This window comes from Strongylocentrotus purpuratus, unplaced genomic scaffold (assembly GCF_000002235.5).
Source record: "Strongylocentrotus purpuratus isolate Spur 01 unplaced genomic scaffold, Spur_5.0 spur5_contig_844, whole genome shotgun sequence".
Classification (NCBI taxonomy): domain Eukaryota; kingdom Metazoa; phylum Echinodermata; class Echinoidea; order Camarodonta; family Strongylocentrotidae; genus Strongylocentrotus; species Strongylocentrotus purpuratus.
In genome coordinates, this window is record NW_022145551.1 from 638306 (window position 1) to 656866 (window position 18561).

Below are 18561 nucleotides of genomic sequence, written 5' to 3' on the forward strand. Positions count from 1 at the left end.
CGATTATGATGTGATTGGGTCTATTGATCTGTCATTTCTACACCAATTTCTTTAATATTTCTTCTTGGTACATGTACATGTCACTAAGTGATTCCAGCTCCAGTAGCAATCCCAGCTTTTCATAAAAGAAGGAGGAATGCCGTAATGCTTCCTGGAAGAAATTTCAATTGTTTAAACATCTGTGTGGCTTACACCCAGTAAATAAAGATCGATTGATCGATCTGTACTTGAAAACAAGTCAGAAAAAAGTTATTCCTTTACCAAATCGCAAAAAATTAAGATCTTTCATCAATCTTATGCCTGAAAATTGTCGGGAAATTGATATTCCTTATGATATGAAACTATCACCTCGACAAAATCATCTGTTTGACCACTTCGTCTTTGGCATATTGGATTGGTAGGTTGCCTCTCTCATCCTTCACATCTAGCTTAGCTCCATTCTCTAGGAGATAAAACACCAAGGCCTTCTCAGGAGATAGTTCGCCCCCGTAATGCTCTTCGGAGATCTAAAACAAAACAAAATATATATATATATTTGTTTTTCTTAGTACATTATCGTCCATCAATATTCAGTGTTGATTACGCTGCCTCCTGGATTCACAGTAGTGGAAATACCGATTTATGTTGTAAACTTCCCCATACACACAAACACACACCAACGTACACAATTTTCTTGGACCAACCACGGGTTTGAGATTCTAGGATTCACTAATGACCTATAGGAGCGGTATATGTCAGTCACACTGCCGTAACGACTCCATGTAGACTCCAAAACTGACCATTGTTTTGTCGTAATTAAACTTGTTGTTCAGACTCTCGTCGGTCTTGTGTCGGTCTTGTTTGCGTTTCTGGGGTATGACTCACCTTTCTTAGTGTTTCACTTTCTTGAACGATGTTCTCGCTGCTATTGCAGAGTTTAATGGCTTTATGGAGACACGTCTGTCCGTCAGGTGACTGGATATTGAGATCAGCTCCCTCGGAAACTAACTTCTCAACGGTTGAGATGTGACCGTGTTGGATGGCAAGATGGATATCCGTTAAATTATTCTGGTCGAGCTAGACATAAGAAAATACGCAGCATGAAAACTTGAGAATCAAAAAGAAATATCAATTATTTAGAATTTGACAGGTGATCAAGTAAATCCAATGATTAAATAAATTGTAACTTGTCTATGAAGTCTATAAAACAGTAGTGAGGTCTAACTGGAGTTATAATTACGTATGATTATTATTGTTGATACAAAGGTAGTAAGTCAGCCTCGAGCTGGTCAAGTTATAACAAATAATGATAGGTAGCAATGCCTCATATGCTCTAAATTGAATTTCAGTACTTGTTATTAAAAAACATCAAGGTAGATGACTTTGACGTAAAGTTTTCTTTTTAAATGTTTACCTTAGCATTGGAGCGGTCCATGAATAGATCAGCAATGCTTTGGTACCCGAGGACTAAGGACAGATTTAGAGGTGTCTGGCCGTGAAAATGTGCTCCTTCTGCCATAAGGACTTTAGCAACATCAAGGTAACCTCACTGAACAGCATGGTGCAATGCAGTCCTACCATCATTATCTCCCTCATTCACCTCAGCTCCTTGGTAGATGAGATATTTCGTGACATTAAGATGACCGTTCCCGGCAGCAAGCTGAAACGCTGTCCTACCGTCGTTATTCTCCTTATTCACATCAGCTCCTTGGTTGATGAGATATTTGGTGACGTCAAGATTACCGTTTAGAGCAGAACTGTGAATTGCAGTCCAACCGTCATTATCTCCCCTATTTACCTCAGCTCCTTGGCTGATGAGATATTTGGTGACATCAAGATGACCATTGAAAGCAGCACTGTGAAATGCAGTCCCACCGTAATGATCTCCCCTATTCACCTCAGCTCCTCGACTGATGAGATATTTCGTGACATTAAGATGACCATTCCCGGCAGCAAGCTGAAACGCTGCCCTACCGTCGTTATTCTCCTTATTCACCTCAGCTCCTTTGCTGATGAGATATTTGGTGACATCAAGATGACCGTTAAGAGCAGCACTGTGAAATGCAGTCCAACCGTCATTATCTCCCCTATTTACCTCAGCTCCTTGGCTGATGAGATATTTGGTGACATCAAGATGACCATTAAAAGCAGCTCTGTGAAATGCAGTTCCACCGTAATTATCTCTCTTATTCACCTCAGCTCCTTGACTGATGAGATATTTTGTGACATCAGGATGACCTTTGAAAGCAGCAAGGTTTAATGCAGTCCAACCTTCATTATCTCCCCTATTCACCTCAACTCCTTGACTGATGAGATATTTGGTGACATCAAGACGATCATGGAAAGCAGCACTGTGAAATGCAGTCCTACCTCGAATATTTCCCTTATTCACCTCAGCTCCTTGACTGATGAGATATTTGAAGACATCAAGATGACCCTCATAACCAGCAAGGTGTAATGCAGTCCAACCGTCGTCATCTCTCCTATTCACCTCAGCTCCTTGGCTAATGAGATATTTGGTGACATCAAGATGACCATTGAAAGCAGCACTGTGAAATGCAGTCATATCGTTAATATCTCCCTTATTTACCTCAGCTCCTCGACTGATGAGGTATTTGGTGACATCAATACAACCCATACCTGCAGCAACGTGCAATACAGTCCTGCCCACATTATTTCCCTTATTCATTTCAGCTCCTTGGGTAATGAGATATTTGTTGACATTAAAATGACCTGTGAAAGCAGCATCGCGTAATGCAGTCCACCCGTCATTATCTCTTGTATTCACCTCAGCTCCTTGACTGATGAGGTATTCCAAGACATCAAGATGACAATTGGCAGCAGCACTGTGAATTGCAGTCCTACCAACATTATTTCCCTTATTCACCTCAGCTCCTTGACTGATGAGATATTTGGTGACATCAAGATGACCCTCCTGACCAGCAAGGTTTAATGCAGTCCAACCGTCATTATCTCTTGTATTCACCTCAGCTCCTTGACTGATGAGGTATTTCAAGACATCAAGATGACCATTGAAAGCAGCACTGTGAAACGCAGTCCCACCGTTATGATCTCCCCTATTCACCTCAGCTCCTTCACAGATGAGATATTTCGTGACATTAAGATGACCGTTCCCGGCAGCAAGCTGAAACGCTGTCCTACCGTCGTTATTTTCCTCATTCACCTCAGCTCCTTTGCTGATGAGATATTTGGCGACATCAAGATGACCCATAATTGCAGCAACGCGTAATGCAGTTCTACCGTCATTATCTCCCTCATTCACCTCAGCTCCTTGACTGATGAGATATTTCGTGACATTAAGTTCACCATTGAAAGCAGCACTGTGAAATGCAGTCCAACCGTCATTATCTCTCCTATTCACCTCAGCTCCTTGGCTGATGAGATATTTGGTGACATCAAGATGACCATTGAAAGCAGCATTGTGAAATGCAGTCCTATCGTTATGATCTTCCTTATTTACCTCAGCTCCTTGGCTGATGAGAAATTTGGTGACATCAAGATTACCATTGAAAGCAGCATGGTGTAATGCAGTCCTACCGTCATTATCTTCCTGATTCACCTCAGCTCCTTGACTGATGAGATATTTGGTGACATCAAAATGACCCTCATAAGCAGCAGCATGCAAGGCAGTCAATCCGCCATTATCTCCCCTATTCACCTCAACTCCTTGACTGATGAGATATTTGGTGACATCAAGATGACCATTGAAGGCAGCATTCATAAATACAGCCCTATCCACATTATCTCCCCTATTCAACTCAGCTCCTTGGCTGATGAGATATTTGATGACATTAAGGTGACCATTGAAAGCAGCATCGCGCAATGCAGTCCTACTAAAATTATCTTTCCTATTCACCTCAGCTCCTTGGCTTATGAGATATTTGGTGACATCAAGATGACCCACCTGAACAGCACGGTTTAATGCAGTCCGACCGTCATTATCTCTCTCATTCACCTCAGCTCCTTGACTAACCAGGTATTTGGTGACATCAAGATGACCCTTCCAAACAGCAAAATGTAATGCAGTCCAACCGTCATTGTCTCCCTCATTCACCTCAGCTCCTTGACTGACCAGGTATTTGGTGACATCAAGATGAGCCTTCCAAACAGCAAAGTGTAATGCAGTCCTACCGTCATTATCTCCCTTATTTACCCCACCTCCTTGACTGATGAGGTATTTGATGACATCAGGATGACCCTTTCTAGCAGCAAGGTTTAATACAGTCGAACTGTTATTATCTTCCCAATTCACATCAGCTCCTTGGCTGATGAGGTATTTGGTGACATCAAGATGACCATTCCAAACAGCAACGTGTAATGCAGTCTTACCTTTATTCCCTCTCTCATTCACATTAGCTCCTTGACTGATGAGGTATTTGGTGACATCAAGATGACCCTCCTGAGCAGCAAGGTTTAAAGCTGTCCAACCGTCATTATCTCCCCTATTCACATCAGCTCCTTGGCTGATGAGATATTTTGTGCCATCACGATGACCCTTCCAAACAGCAACGTGTAATGCAGTCCTACCTTTATTATCTCCCATATCCACCTCAGCCCCTTGATTGATGAGGTATTTCAAGACATCAAGATCACCATTGAAAGCAGAGCCGTGTAATGCTGTCCAACCGTCCTTATATCCTTTATTCACCTCAGCTCCTGGGCTGGAAAGGTATTTGGCGATATCAAGATGAATATTCAGAATCTGAGCAGAACTGTATAATGCAGAGTAGCCATCCTTGTCTTCTTTGTCCATATTAGCTCCATGGCTGAGTATTATCGTTGCTTTAAGATGTCCGAGTGAAGCAGCAAGATGTAATGGTGTTTGTCCATATGGACTCTCCACATTAGCTCCATGGTATTTGAGATGCTTGACACTCTCCTGGCCATATTGGACCGCCATGTGTGAGGGTAGGTTTTTCATTTTGGTTTGTTTGATTTTTGTTTGAAAGAAATTTTAACAAACTTTCGACGGCTTCGAGATTACCCCGCATTACTGCATCATTGATCTCTTGATTCACATCATCCATATACTTTGTTGCTGTCTCGCGGCATCACTGGATCAGTAAGTTCTCTGATGCCAGAGAATTATGACCTATATTCCTTCATCTGTTAAACTGCCATCACCTGACATCGCTGTGTATCCGGAGAATGCTTAGAGTAACATTAGATTCCTTTAATTTGTCTTCGAAGCTCGATCTGTGTGAACTGTGCACAGGAAAGCGGAATGTAGATCAAAACTGCACACGACTAAGCAAATAAAAAGTTCATCATAAAGCCTGGTGATAAAGCGATAAAGGAATTGAACTTTAGAATCGTAACTCTTTGCAAATATCAATATTAACCAAAACACGTATGCATTAAAGTTTTGTTTTTTTTTGAACCCGGGAACCTATATATAATACGTGCACTATCAAATTAATTTTGTTTCATATCGCTGATCGCTTTAGTCCTAATTTGATAATACATTATTTGTATTGTTTTTGTTATCTATTCCTTATTTCAGCAGCAAATAAAATTGAAGCTACGTTGTGTTCTAAAGGATGAAATGTATACAAAGGCATCGTTTAACAATGTTAAATCTGAGATGCACGGCCCTACGTGTTATCAGTGTCTGTGATATAGTGTAATATTGAAGCCCTAACAAAATTGCGCTTCAAAATGATCAAGAAGTGCCTCAACAAATTAAACATCTTTGAGTGACCAGATTTACCATACATGTTTTCCCCAATAGACTGTAGTGTTATGAAAACCGTTTGGCAAACGGTTTTAAACATTTCTATTTCCAATCATTAATATCTTGATAATCAGACAGGCGATCGGCTTGTAAAAGTCATGGGGTTCCTGACTGACCTAAAGGTTTATGATTATCATTATAGCATGAGCTAAATCCATGATTTTTTTTCTTCAGAATCTGAGACAAAGTTACCGGATCCCTTTAAACCGATGGCCTTTTTTGCGTGTTTTAATAATTTCCCCTTTATATGCTTTTTCACACAGTCCACACATAAAAAATATTATCCTTCGTTATGCCTAGTTCTCCATGAATGACGACCCCTGTCCTCATCACCCCACCCTCTCCCTCCCTTCCTCCTGACCTAATATATATCCCAAAGTATATAAAAGTCAAGAAGGAATGGATATATATTTTGGTCAGTTGTAAGCGGCTGGCTGAGTCGTTACGAAATTTTCGGCGTGATTTTGTAATTTTAACCTCCCCCCCCCCCCCCCACCCCCCCCCTCGAAAAAAAATCCTGCGTACGCGCCTGTTCAGGGGTTCGGTAGTTTATGCATTTATGCACTCTCAAAATATTATTGTAGGGGGATTTAAGGAACCGCTGCTGCTTTTGTCGAGATTTGTGTCGTATCCGAAAGCATATTTGCATTGTGGTCATTGCACTTTCGTCAATATCCCTAAATATAGGGTTTATAAAGCGGGAGCACTGTCATATACATGTACATGGTGCGTTGGAAGGTAGAAATATAGAAGTTTCTCTTTAAAGGTATAAACCAGTTTCGGAAACGCCTCCCTCTCAAATATGAAATGAAAGCTCTTATTACCAATCATGTGAAAAAAATGTTTTGACTAAATATATGATGATACAAATTTTGCCGGGAAACCGCCTACTAATCAATATATTTGGTACATTATCATATTTATCCGGACTGGAAAGATATCGTGTAGTCCCATACATCTTTGTGTGTACAGTGCTTGTAACTTTACCAAGACTGGGCCATTTTTAAAATTCATTTTGATGATTCCAGAACCTTGCAGTACACACCAATACTTATATGCCAGATGATCAACCTTTTCTGATCGATTCCACACCGTTTCTTTCACAATGCAATCGCATGACCAGAACCGTTATTTACCTTTAACACCGAGACCAAAATATCCGGGACTGATTTCTTACCAAATTTCTTTAAAAAAATCTCTGATAAGCAAAAGAAAAGTTATTTCATTTTCAGCTTGCTTTCGGATCGATTTTTTTATGGCGGATTTACTTTGTGGTTGTGCACTAACGTTATGCAGTCACTGGGTTTCATAAGTGGGGCACAGCCGATGGTTTCCCCTCCAAAGTCCAAGAGTTTAATTCCAAACCCTGTTTCATAAAACTTGTTATTAATAATCGATGCTTAATTTCTATGATGAATCTGCTCTCAGCCAATCATATACCACAATTTCAGTAGCTTGTTATTGATTATAAGTTTTATATGAAACAAAACCCTGGTATGATACAAGTATAATGAAGTATAACATTTCCAGTTTTGCAAGATAACATAATTTATCACCTCCTTCTGTTATTCCTTCTCTCACATACTACTTTTCTATCTTATTCCTCCCTCCCTCTCTCTCTCTCTCTCTCACTTCATCAACATATTTTGATATATACATCTGCCCAGGCGCGTACGCGGGGGGGAGGGGGGGGGGGGTTGGGTTAACCCCCCCTTTGGTATTTTTTATGTGTGTATTTTGGAGGAAACCCCCCCCCCCCCAACGGAGCAAAATGTCAAATTTTCAAATTTCGAGACCAAAAAAAAGAAAAAAAGTGTCCTCTTCCCCCCCCCCCCCCCGCTTAATCAGCGGCTGGCTGAGTCGTTGCGAAATTTTCGGCCCGATTTAAAAATGTTAACCCCCCCCCCCCCTCCTTGAAAAAATCCTGCGTACGCGCCTGCATCTGCCTTAGCCTTTTTATTGCCTACTTCCTCGCATTCAACGTTTTACATGTTGTTTTAAATGTAAATAATATCCTATAGTATTTTTATTTTTTTTGTGGAATCGGTTTTGTGTATAATTTATCTAATTTCACCTTTTAAGTAGTATTTTAAAAGTATGGTCATGCGATTGCATTGTGAAAGAAACGTTGTGGAATCGATCAGAAAAGGTTGATAATCTAGCATCTAGCATCTGCAAGGTTCTGGAATCATCAAAATGATAAGAAATTTGGCCCATTCTTCGTAAAGTTACAAGCACTATATACACAGAAAGATGTATATGGGACTACCCTATATCTCTCACAGTCCATGAGAGAAACAAATTTACAAAAATATATGAATTAGTAGGCGGTTTCCCGGCAAATTTGTTATCATCATGTATTAGTCAAAACATATTCTTTCACATGATTGGTAATGAGAGCTTCCATTTCATTTTTTGAAATTGGGGCGTTTCCAATACTGGAATACCTTTAAGCATATAAAATTTTAAATGATGAATTGTATTTTATTTTACAATTTTCCCATATCAATATATATCATGTAATCGTACCTGGTTTGCTTTCTCGTCTGACGATGAAGCATTCAAAACACACATACCTAAAGCCTTATTTCTGGTTTTTGTCACTCATTCTCAGTTTTTCCCTTATGGTATTTTTTCTTCCAACACTAGTTCTCCCTCTCTGACTCCCACCTTTTTCTCTCTCCCTTCTTGATTCTCTCTCTCTCTCTCTCTCTCTCTCTCTCTCTCAATCTGATCATCTATTACTGTGCCTTTATACCATCTGATGATTCGAGCTATTTCGGTTCAAAATATAAATGAATATTTGTTGAATATAATATGTTACTTATTTTGTATGCAGTTATTATTTTGTGTAATGCTTTTTACAATGTTCATTATATTCTCTTTTTTTTTATGTCAAAGAATTATTGTTTAAAAAATCGTACCATTCAGCCTTCATAGCTTACAATATGATTTTTTTGAATGAATAAACTATTATAAATTAAAGTTCGAGATTTGTTATAGTTTGGCTATTTGGGCAACCATTATACATCTCATATTCCGGCAGCGAGATGTATAAATATCCTCGTGTATTATTTGAGTAGCCAGGTGCCTGAATATAAGTATACTTGGTTTCAAATGATGGCTAATAATAAAAGCACCTTCAAGTTGATATCAATTTCATTGAGATATCAGATATGTTTTGTGTAAAATCTAAATTATGAGCCTAAAATGTGCTTTTTCTCGGTATATTAACTGGACGATAGTGATTGGACATTAAGAAATGCAGACAGTCCAAAGGATAAGGAGCGTGTGGTAGGTCTATGGTGCAATTGATAAGTATTTCTAATATACTTTGTGATTTTTCCGAGTCAGGAAATTTGGGTATGAGCAGTTGCATGCCCTCCTTCATCATAATTTTTTGCAAGAAATAAAAAAAGAGCACATCCTGGATGGGTTCAAGAATGAGTTCCCCACCCCCACCATCCCAATTTGAAAGTTGGAATGGAACTCCCTTAGCTCACAAATTTTGAGGTGGGGCGAAAATATGGACCACGAAAAATATAAGTGGAGCCCTCAAGTTTGTCCATGTCTATTTCGGTGAAAGCGCTACTCGAAAAAGCTGTGAAATGTCGCCCTCTAATGGCAAGTTTACTCCATGCGATTGGTAACATGTGGAAAATTGACCGGGACGCCATCGGCTAATAAACGAAGCGGGAACGATTTTGCTTTGTTTATTCTCCAAATTATTAACCAAACCTTCATATTGAAGCTGTCAACACCATATTGTGAACATGGCGTATAAAGGGCAGAAGGTGCAGAAAGTGATGGTTCAACCAATCGTATCCTTTTCATAATAATGACTTTTATTTCTGAGACGTTTCTGTGTAAATTTTCGATTTTTGTTCAATGTGTGGGACTATGGCCTTTGTATGCACACATACCTGCATTACTATCCTGGCTGTGTATTAAAAATAAAAGCTGTGCTATTGATTCTCAACATTTCAAACACCACTGTACAAAACTCAACTGATTCCACTCACAATCAGTACTTAGTGACAATTGATGACACCTAAATAGCAGTAAAATACAATTTTGACCACTTAATGACTTACTGATGTTGAAAGAATAGAGTAAAGGAGCCGGTAATCGGCCAGCTCCAGTTTTCGGCCGATTGGTTGGATGCAAGGTAAAATCACTCTAAAATACATCGCATAATAGCATAACACATATCCCACACATACCATACCATGCCAGTGTCACTGAAGAACCACATTTGCAATGGAAAATATATCCTAAAATAGATCTATCACATTTTAGCGATGTAATCGCCGGTCCCGCTACCCAAATCTGAAAAATCGAGTATCTTACGCGTGTCTGTAAGAAATATGGGTACCATAAAATGAGCTATATTTCAAGTATTTTTCAGATTTAGAGCCCGATTTTGTGCTAGTCGCAAGCTCAAAAGTATCTCATCGCATGTATTAAATCAATGCAGCCGCACACCGCGACGCACACACGATATCTCTGTCTAATTCAGATTCCAACTTCCGATCACCGCTGTGCCTGTCTTCGGCCAGGCGAGCACCAGGGAGCTCCGGCGTGGGATACCTGCTCCGCCCGCTTGTGCTGTACATCAGCGCGGAAGCGCACGGCGCGCGCGAGCGCTTCCTATTGACTTTGTACATGCGGCCGTAAACTGAAACGCTCGGCCGATAACCGGCTCCAAAACAGTGAAAATTGAAATGAATATTGTCATGGCAATTCGTGATTTTTTTCTGGGATTCTTTTTTTGTTTAAATAATAATAATATTTGCTTCATGATTTGAACAAGAAATGATAATAAATAGGAAGTAAAGAGTCCTAAAAATAGGATTTTGAATGGCCTTGCTGCGGTGGGTCGGCAATAATCAGCCCAAAACTTGGATATGGGAGGTTGGAAGGATATATCTTTTTTATAATGTTATCCGGTCTTACCCTTAACCATCCTATGTTTAATCTATGTAGGAATAACATGCGAGTATGATAAGAGAAACATCGGGACCGTTACTGAAGTAACTTTTAAAATATTAGCCTAGAAATGACCACCAAACAGAAAAAATTGACATTTTTTCCCGAGAAATCTTCATAAAATCTGATTTATAAACAATTCACATCTAGGTACACTAATACAAATACGATTTTCTGAAAATTCAGGTATGATTTTTTAAGTTTCTTTCAAGTATATTTCTGCGCATTGCAGCGCCAATATTCTACACTGCTTCAAAATCACCCTTGATTTTTTTTTTTGCAACGAATTTGATACGAGGTCCGCGAGTGTTCCCCGTTTCTTGCGTGTTGAAAGTTTGGCAATACATAGTTTGCATTGACTCGCGCACGAAAAAATGGTCAAAAACAAAATGTCAAATGAAGAAATAAACAAGCTTTTGTATAGTTATAAGAGTTCTACCGAGGTTTCTTTGTCGATTTAATTTATTATATAGTCTCAATTAGAATTCAGAATTATCTCACTGAAAAGTTAAGAAACCGACGATGTTCTCGATCGTAGTTATTTTCATTTTGCCAGCAGCCGATCTAGCGTTGTTTGGGCAAAAAGCTAGGCCGCTGCCTTCCCACCGCGAACCTTTCCGAGTCTAGCTATAATGGGGCGCTGCGGAGCTCCGAAGCTGCGTTGGTATCGCTGCAAACTCTCAGCCGGCTAGCTCCCCACGACGGACCATTCGCGGTATGGTGAGAGTGTGTGTGTGAGGTATGATTTTGGATTCGAGAACGCACGTAACGCAACCGTGCGCGTCATTTAGAGCTGTCGAATGTGTACGACCAATTTTACATGTACGATTTTTAGTACAGATACTTGGTCAGTTTTCTTCTTATATCTTTGGTTTTACAACATTTAAAAATATAATTTCTTCAAATCTGCTCCTGACTTGGTTCAGACTAATTATCTGATGTGTTTTCAAGTCAATTTTTTGAATATATTTTTTTGCATGAATTTGCCTAGTAAAGGAGCCCGTTTTCGGCCACTTAAGACAAAATCCTTTTTTTAGGACCCTTTACTTCCTATTTATTATCATTTTTTGTTCAAATCATGAAGCAAATATTATTATTATTTAAACAAAAAAAGAATCCCAGAAAAAAATCACGAATTGCCATGACAATATTCATTTCAATTTTCACTGTTTTGGAGCCAGTTATCGGCCGAGCGTTTCAGTTTACGGCCGCATGTACAAAGTCAATAGGAAGCCCTCGCGCGCGCCGTGCGTTTCCGCGCTGATGTACAGCACAAGCGGGCGGAGCAGGTATCCCACGCCGGAGCTCCCTGGTGCTCGCCTGGCCGAAGACAGGCACAGCGGTAATCGGAAGTTGGAATCTGAATTAGACAGACATATCGTGTGTGCGTGGCAGGGTCCGGCTGCATTGATTTAATACATGCGATGAGATACTTTTGAGCTTGCGACTAACACAAAATCGGGCTCTAAATCTGAAAAATACTTGAAATAAAGCTGATTTTATGGTACCCATATTTCTTACATACTCGCGTAAGAAACTCGATTTTTCAGATTTGGGTAGCGGGACCGCCGATTACATCGCTAAAATGTGATATTTTAGGATATATTTTTCATTGCAAATGTGGTTCTTCAGTGACACTGGCATGATATGGTATGTGTGGGATATGTGTTATGCTATTATGCGATGTATTTTAGAGTGATTTTACCTTGCATCCAACCAATCGGCCGAAAACGGGAGCTGGCCGATTACCGGCTCCTTTACTCTAATTTAAAAATTCAAATCGTGAGTCTACTGACTCAAGTGACTACTGTCAAACTTGCCGATCAGCCACATCGTGTTCATTGCATGCATTTGTGTGTTGTGTGTGTATTGACTATTCGTGTGCGCAATTGCTCATCAACAGTTTATTGACTTAAAATATTGTGCTTCCGCAAGGGGCGCTGCCGCGCTGGCTGAGAATAAGGATAGTCTGCATAAACGAATCTGTTTTTCGCATTGCTAGCGCGCGTATCGGGAACCCTACACCCACAGAGCGCAAAAAAGAAGAAGAAGGATCGTTAGCATTTTTTTGTGGACGATCCTTATTTTTTAGGATGCAATTTGTCCGCGTGTACGAGGATATCCTTGTTTATGCGGACGATCCTCATTCTCTGACAATTGCCCCTGAGAATGTCTCTTGTTAGTAACACTAAGGTTTGCAATCCATAAATTGCAAAATGGCAATAGCCAATGAAGTCATGTTGCACGCACATATCATATGGTACATAGTATTAGTACATGATTTAGACATGTTACCATTCATTCACCTTATATCTATAGTTATACAGCTTTGCTCATTTGGTGACTTATTTTTGTTCCCAGTCGATTAATTTCCTTGACGGACTATTCTTCTCAAATTTGTTTATCCTGACAGAACTTGATTTTCAGATATCTTCAGAATGTAAGTATACTTGAAGACTTTGAAGTCCTAAGATATTTTAAAGAAATAATCCATTCTTACTGCCTCCCTGCTTGTCACCAAATTGTCAATGTCATGGTTAATCTAATCTTTTAATTTTTCTTTTTTTGTTGAAAAATTTGTTAAATCATTTTTGTTTTACTTTTTGTGGAATGTAATATATCAGTAGATTATCTGTAATCTGTTTACATATTTCAAAATAGCATGTAAAGCCTGTTCAACAGCTTTGAATATGAATTATATTTTCTTTTTTAAATGCCTGAACTGTCCTTTAGATTTTAACAGTGCCTTTAATTATTATTATTATCATCATCTTACTCTACTTGTACCATTTTTAATACCAGAGGTTTTGTATTCATCTTTCCTTTCTTTTTTTTTCTTCCTTTTCCAGAGGTCAAGAGTTCAGATCTGGCTGTACGACCAATCAAATCTCAGGATTGAAGGACATATCATTGTAAGTACAGTCAAACATGCTTTAGTGAGTGACCACCTGTCTACAACAAGCACATTTATTGTTTCCCTTGAAAATGGTTTCTCATTGAAACATGTACTAAAGGAACCTGTCTACAGAGACCATTTTTTTGTGTTTCCCTTGGGCGGTCGCTGTAGACAGGTTTGATTGTGTATTGAAGCTGTAATGTACAAAGTTTATTGGGGTGAGGAGAACGAGGAAGATGTGAAAAAAGAAGAAGGGAGGGGGGGGGGGGAATAGGAGAAAAGACGGATCACTCGAAAAATAGGAAGAAAGAAGATGGCAGAAGAACAAAGAGAGAGAATTGACAAGGTGGAGTAGTTGAAGCCTGAAGGAAAAGAAAAAGAAGATGGAGGATTCAAAAAAAGGGTTAATGATCCATTGGAAATACATGCATATTTCCAAGATAATGCATTGCATAAATTTGCATTTTAGGGTTCTTGAATGGCCAAGTAATCTCTGTTCTCCAGAAACTTTTGCAAATCTTTAAGGACAGCCATTTTTACACCTCAAGAATCTTTGCATGAATCACAAAAGTGTTGTGACAATTGTGATTTTTAATCCCCTTGTCTCAAATGCAAACCCAAGAAATGTGGTATCCTAGAGGCTGTTCACACCGCAATGAGATAGCGCGGTCTATCGTAGCACCCCCTTTTTTCTAGCGCGCGCTGGACCGTGCTCTCTCTCGTGGACCACCCCCAAGAGGTGCTCCAGTGGCACGCCGTTTTGGCTCGCTGTGGCTCGCTGTTGAGTGGACCAAAACGACGTTGTACCTCCCACACTAGCGCGCGCTATCTCTGCCGGTGTGAACCGCCTCTGTAATGGGAGACTGTCCAAGATTGGCTGCCAAAAATGTTGACAAAATTCTTTGACAACAGAGACAGGTGTGATTATTTTTTAGCATAAAACTTTTGTAAATCTGAACCACTCCTGAAATTTACAAATATTTCATGCACAATGACCTTTTTTTTTTTACTCAAGGGGGGCGTTGTCGAGGGGAAGAAAAAAAATCTATTTTTTTTGTAGTGCTCACTATCACCCCTGAAGGGTACCCAATAGGATGCGAAAGTTAATGTGGTTGGATGAGCAAGTGGCCCTTGTAAAATGGCGAATGGCCAGAATGCTCCCCAGGGAGTGGAGAATGTGCATACATTGTGTGCTGGTGAGCCTGAATCCGATGACGGGTAATAATATGTATTGCGCCTAGAAACAAAGTATTAGGCGCATTATAAATGTGACTGAGCTATTCTTATTCTGAATCTTTTTTTCCCTTAGGGATTTGACGAGTACATGAATGTAGTACTAGATGATGCTGAGGAGTACCACAAGAAAAATAAGACGAGAAAACCATTAGGTGAGTCTACATCTTAATGTGGTTTTTGTTTGTGGTTCTCTCAAAAATACTAAAAAAAGGAATTTTTTGGATAATAGAAAATGTCTTTTATTGCTTATATTTGACCAGTTCCGGAGGTTTGATCGATTTATATCTGATATCTCAGAGTAATTTTGATTGGCTGTAAAGCTATTCCATGAATTGTTTGTATTTTGAAAATTAATATTATTTTATAAATTCATACCTGTAATATCTTTGAGCTACAATGTACATGTCATTGGAAATCGCAAGTACACTGCCTGTTGTCTCTTACTACTTTCATAATTTGTGAATTTTGTGAAGTCTTTCACAAATGTGCTGCAATTTGAATACTACAAAACTGTATGTTTGGGGGAAATTGTGCATTAACCACTATCCCTTTTCACTGGATGAAATCATAGAAAATCGCACTGCAAAAATATGCAACAGTCAATGATGTACGTATGCATAAATCCCAGAACCATGCATGCAACTTGGCTCCATATTTTGGCATTTGAATGTACTTTTTGTGTTGAATGATACCTCAGGGTCATTCCATGTCAAATCACCCAATGGTTTTAACCCGACCATTTTTGATTTTGATGAAACTTAGTATACTTGTTGAGTGTGATCTCACAGCACCAAATCCAAAATTTTAGGTCAATCGGGTGAGGGGTTTGGGAGATATGGCCCACCAAATTTTGAGATTTTTTCAAAAATGGGGGTGGCGGGCCTACCTTTGAACCCGTGTATCTCGGGACCTAATGGGTCAATCTTCACAAAATTTGTATTGTTGGAAAGGGTATTCAATAAGGATTCCAATTCTGCCGCCATTTTGAAGATTCGTACATGTTGGGGTACTTTGACCTCTTGACCTCAGATTTGACCTTGAAATTGACCTTGTGGATCACGTAACTTTGACAACATTTTTCATGAAATGTAATCTCTGACATGTTCACTAAAACATGTAAAAGTTTCAGAGATATAATATTTTTTGTTTAGGAGCAATAAGGATTGAAAGTATTCATGCTCACAGATATTCACAATAAACCCTATTATAATGTATACAATACATGCAATATGCACAGTACAACATACATCTTCTACATGCTTTTTTGTTTTAGGCATATCCATCCTAAATGTCAGTAGTACTTGAATAGAAATAAATGACAAGTTCATATAGGCCTAAAGGGTTAACAGGATGTATGGCTTTAGGCCTCTGAGTCGGTTCTAGGATAATTACCCCCCTGGAAAATTAACCCTCAGGAAATCCCCCCCCCCCCCCTGAGGACAATTACCCCCCAAGGACTATCACATCCAGAGGATTATTACCCCCCAGAAAATTACCTCCTAGGACAATCTGTCCCCCCCCCCCCCCCCCCCCCCGAGGACAATCAACACCCGGACAATTTCCCCTAGGACAATTACCCCCCCCCCCCCCCCCCCCGGGAAAATTACCCCTCAAGAATAATATACCCCAAAAAATAAATCTGCTTTGATTAAAACCACCTTATTATCAGATTGGACTTCCACTTTAACGAATAGGGGGGGGGGGGGTAATTGACCTCTGGGGTAATTGTCCTTAGAGGGTAGTTTTCCGGGGGTGAATTTTCCAGGGGGTAATTATCCTAGAACCGACTCAGAGGTCTAAAGCCATACATCCTGTTAACCCTTTAGGCCTATATGAACTTGTCATTTTATTTCTATTCAAGTACTGCTGACATTTAGGATGGATGTGACTAAAACAAAAAAACATGTGGAAGATGTATGTTGTACTGTGCATATTGCATGTATTGTATACAGTATACAATAGGGTTTATTGTGAATATCTGTGAGCATGGATACTTTCAATCCTTATTACTCCAAAACAAAAAATATTATATCTCTGAAACTTTAATATGTTTTAGTGAACATGTCAGAGATTACATTTCATGAAAAATGTTGTCAAAGTTACGTGATCCACAAGGTCAATTTCAAGGTCAAATCTGAGGTCAAGAGGTCAAAGTACCCCAACATGTACGAATCTTCAAAATGGCGGCAGATTTGGAATCCTTATTGAATACCCTTTAAAACAATACAAATTTTGTGAAGATTGACCCATTAGGTCCCGAGATACAAGGGTTCAAAGGTAGGCCCGCCACCCCCATTTTTGAAAAAATCTCAAAATTTGGTGGGCCGTATCTCCCAAACCCCTCACCCGATTGACCTAAAATTTTGGATTTGGTGCTGTGAGATCACACTCAACAAGTATACTAAGTTTCATCAAAATCAAAAATGGTCGGGTTAAGATTTTCAGATTTTTCGGGTGATTTGATATGGAATGACCCCTCAGTCACACTGCCAAACCAACTCTAAAAACCAACAGATATTTGGCCATCAGGTCAATGTAAATTTTTGCTTGCCCTGTAGTCGGTCTAAGTCTTGAAGGTACATGTACAAGTACGTACCGGTAAGCAGAGCTCAACACCAACAGGTGCCCTTTAAGTCTGGACCCCCCCAAACAAAACAAAAAACAAAACAAAAAATTGTTGGTGTGGAGCCCTACAGTATATTAATTGTAGGGCATCAAGCAGATTTCAGTTGCTACAGTGTATGCAAGATTACTTGTAATGGTCAACACACCTTGTGATGAAATGAATGGATTTGTTTAAGTTTCAATTGTTCTTTATGGTGTAATGGCGTTTTAAAGCCCCACTGCACTACTTATAGCTACTTGCGCCCTCTATAAAGCAAACAATGCCTAATCAGTGCCTGTCGGTCCCCCATGATCCTCTTTTTCTTATGTTAATTGAGAGATGATTTGATGAGATAACCACCTGTCAGTGACATTGCAGGGAGGTCTAATCCTCCCCTGGCTAAACTTGTACAGATGGGCTTTAAATAATCCCCCATTTTTTTTTTCTTCTTGCAGGACGGATATTGCTGAAAGGAGATAACATAACACTGATTCAGAACGTCCAAGAAGCCGCGGGGGCCGCAGAGCCGGCTCATTAGCACTGTCCTCGGGCTCGGCTTTGTATCGTTTCACCTTGTATATAATACCTGTACATCATACATCGTAGGATAACATTGCATCTGTTTTGTTTCCTCGTCTGTCATATTGTTTGCTTGTTTTTATGAGCTTGAAGTGATAAGTCAGATTCCTTTTACTGGTAATGTTTTATTGTAATCATGAATCTTTTTTGGGGAGGGGGAATCATTCATTTAGAGATTAACTCGATTTCGAGCTTGAGATTATCAATCTCTTGTTATCACAAATAATGGGAAGAGTCCTTAGATTCATTCTATAAAATGACAAAACAATAGCAAATTGTATTTACATGTGCATCAGGTTCAAATTGTCAGCTAATGTGCACGTAATCGTGAAACTGGTAGAAATATTGACGCTTGAATTTTCTTTTCCCCAGAGAATCGTATGACTCGATATTTCCTTTTCCGCGAACCGCAAATAATCTTTTAGAAGAGGTAGTTAATCAGGAATCCTTCCTTTTTGGAGGAGCCAGATATTTTCCTGCTGCTCAGGGTATTCAAATTAAAATTGTCAACATAGACGGCAC

The 18561-nt window shown here is 39.5% G+C and overlaps 2 protein-coding genes across 2 annotated transcripts; one reads left to right on the forward strand and one right to left on the reverse strand.

The window, feature by feature from the left end:
* Positions 1-344: 344 nt before the first annotated feature.
* LOC115926028 (serine/threonine-protein phosphatase 6 regulatory ankyrin repeat subunit B-like) lies at positions 345-4900 on the reverse strand. The gene is made up of 5 exons (XM_030990295.1): positions 4528-4900; positions 3461-3473; positions 2966-3176; positions 865-1056; positions 345-506 (listed from the first exon to the last, which is right to left on the reverse strand). The coding sequence occupies exons 1-5, from the start codon at positions 4898-4900 to the stop codon at positions 345-347; spliced, it is 951 nt and encodes a 316-aa protein (XP_030846155.1).
* A 4483-nt stretch (positions 4901-9383) lies between these two features.
* LOC100892396 (small nuclear ribonucleoprotein E-like) lies at positions 9384-18561 on the forward strand. Its single transcript, XM_030990751.1, has 5 exons — positions 9384-9555; positions 13137-13163; positions 13573-13635; positions 14929-15007; positions 17916-18561. Exons 1-5 carry the CDS (start codon positions 9508-9510, stop codon positions 17996-17998), a joined length of 300 nt encoding a protein of 99 aa, XP_030846611.1. The 5' UTR covers positions 9384-9507; the 3' UTR covers positions 17999-18561.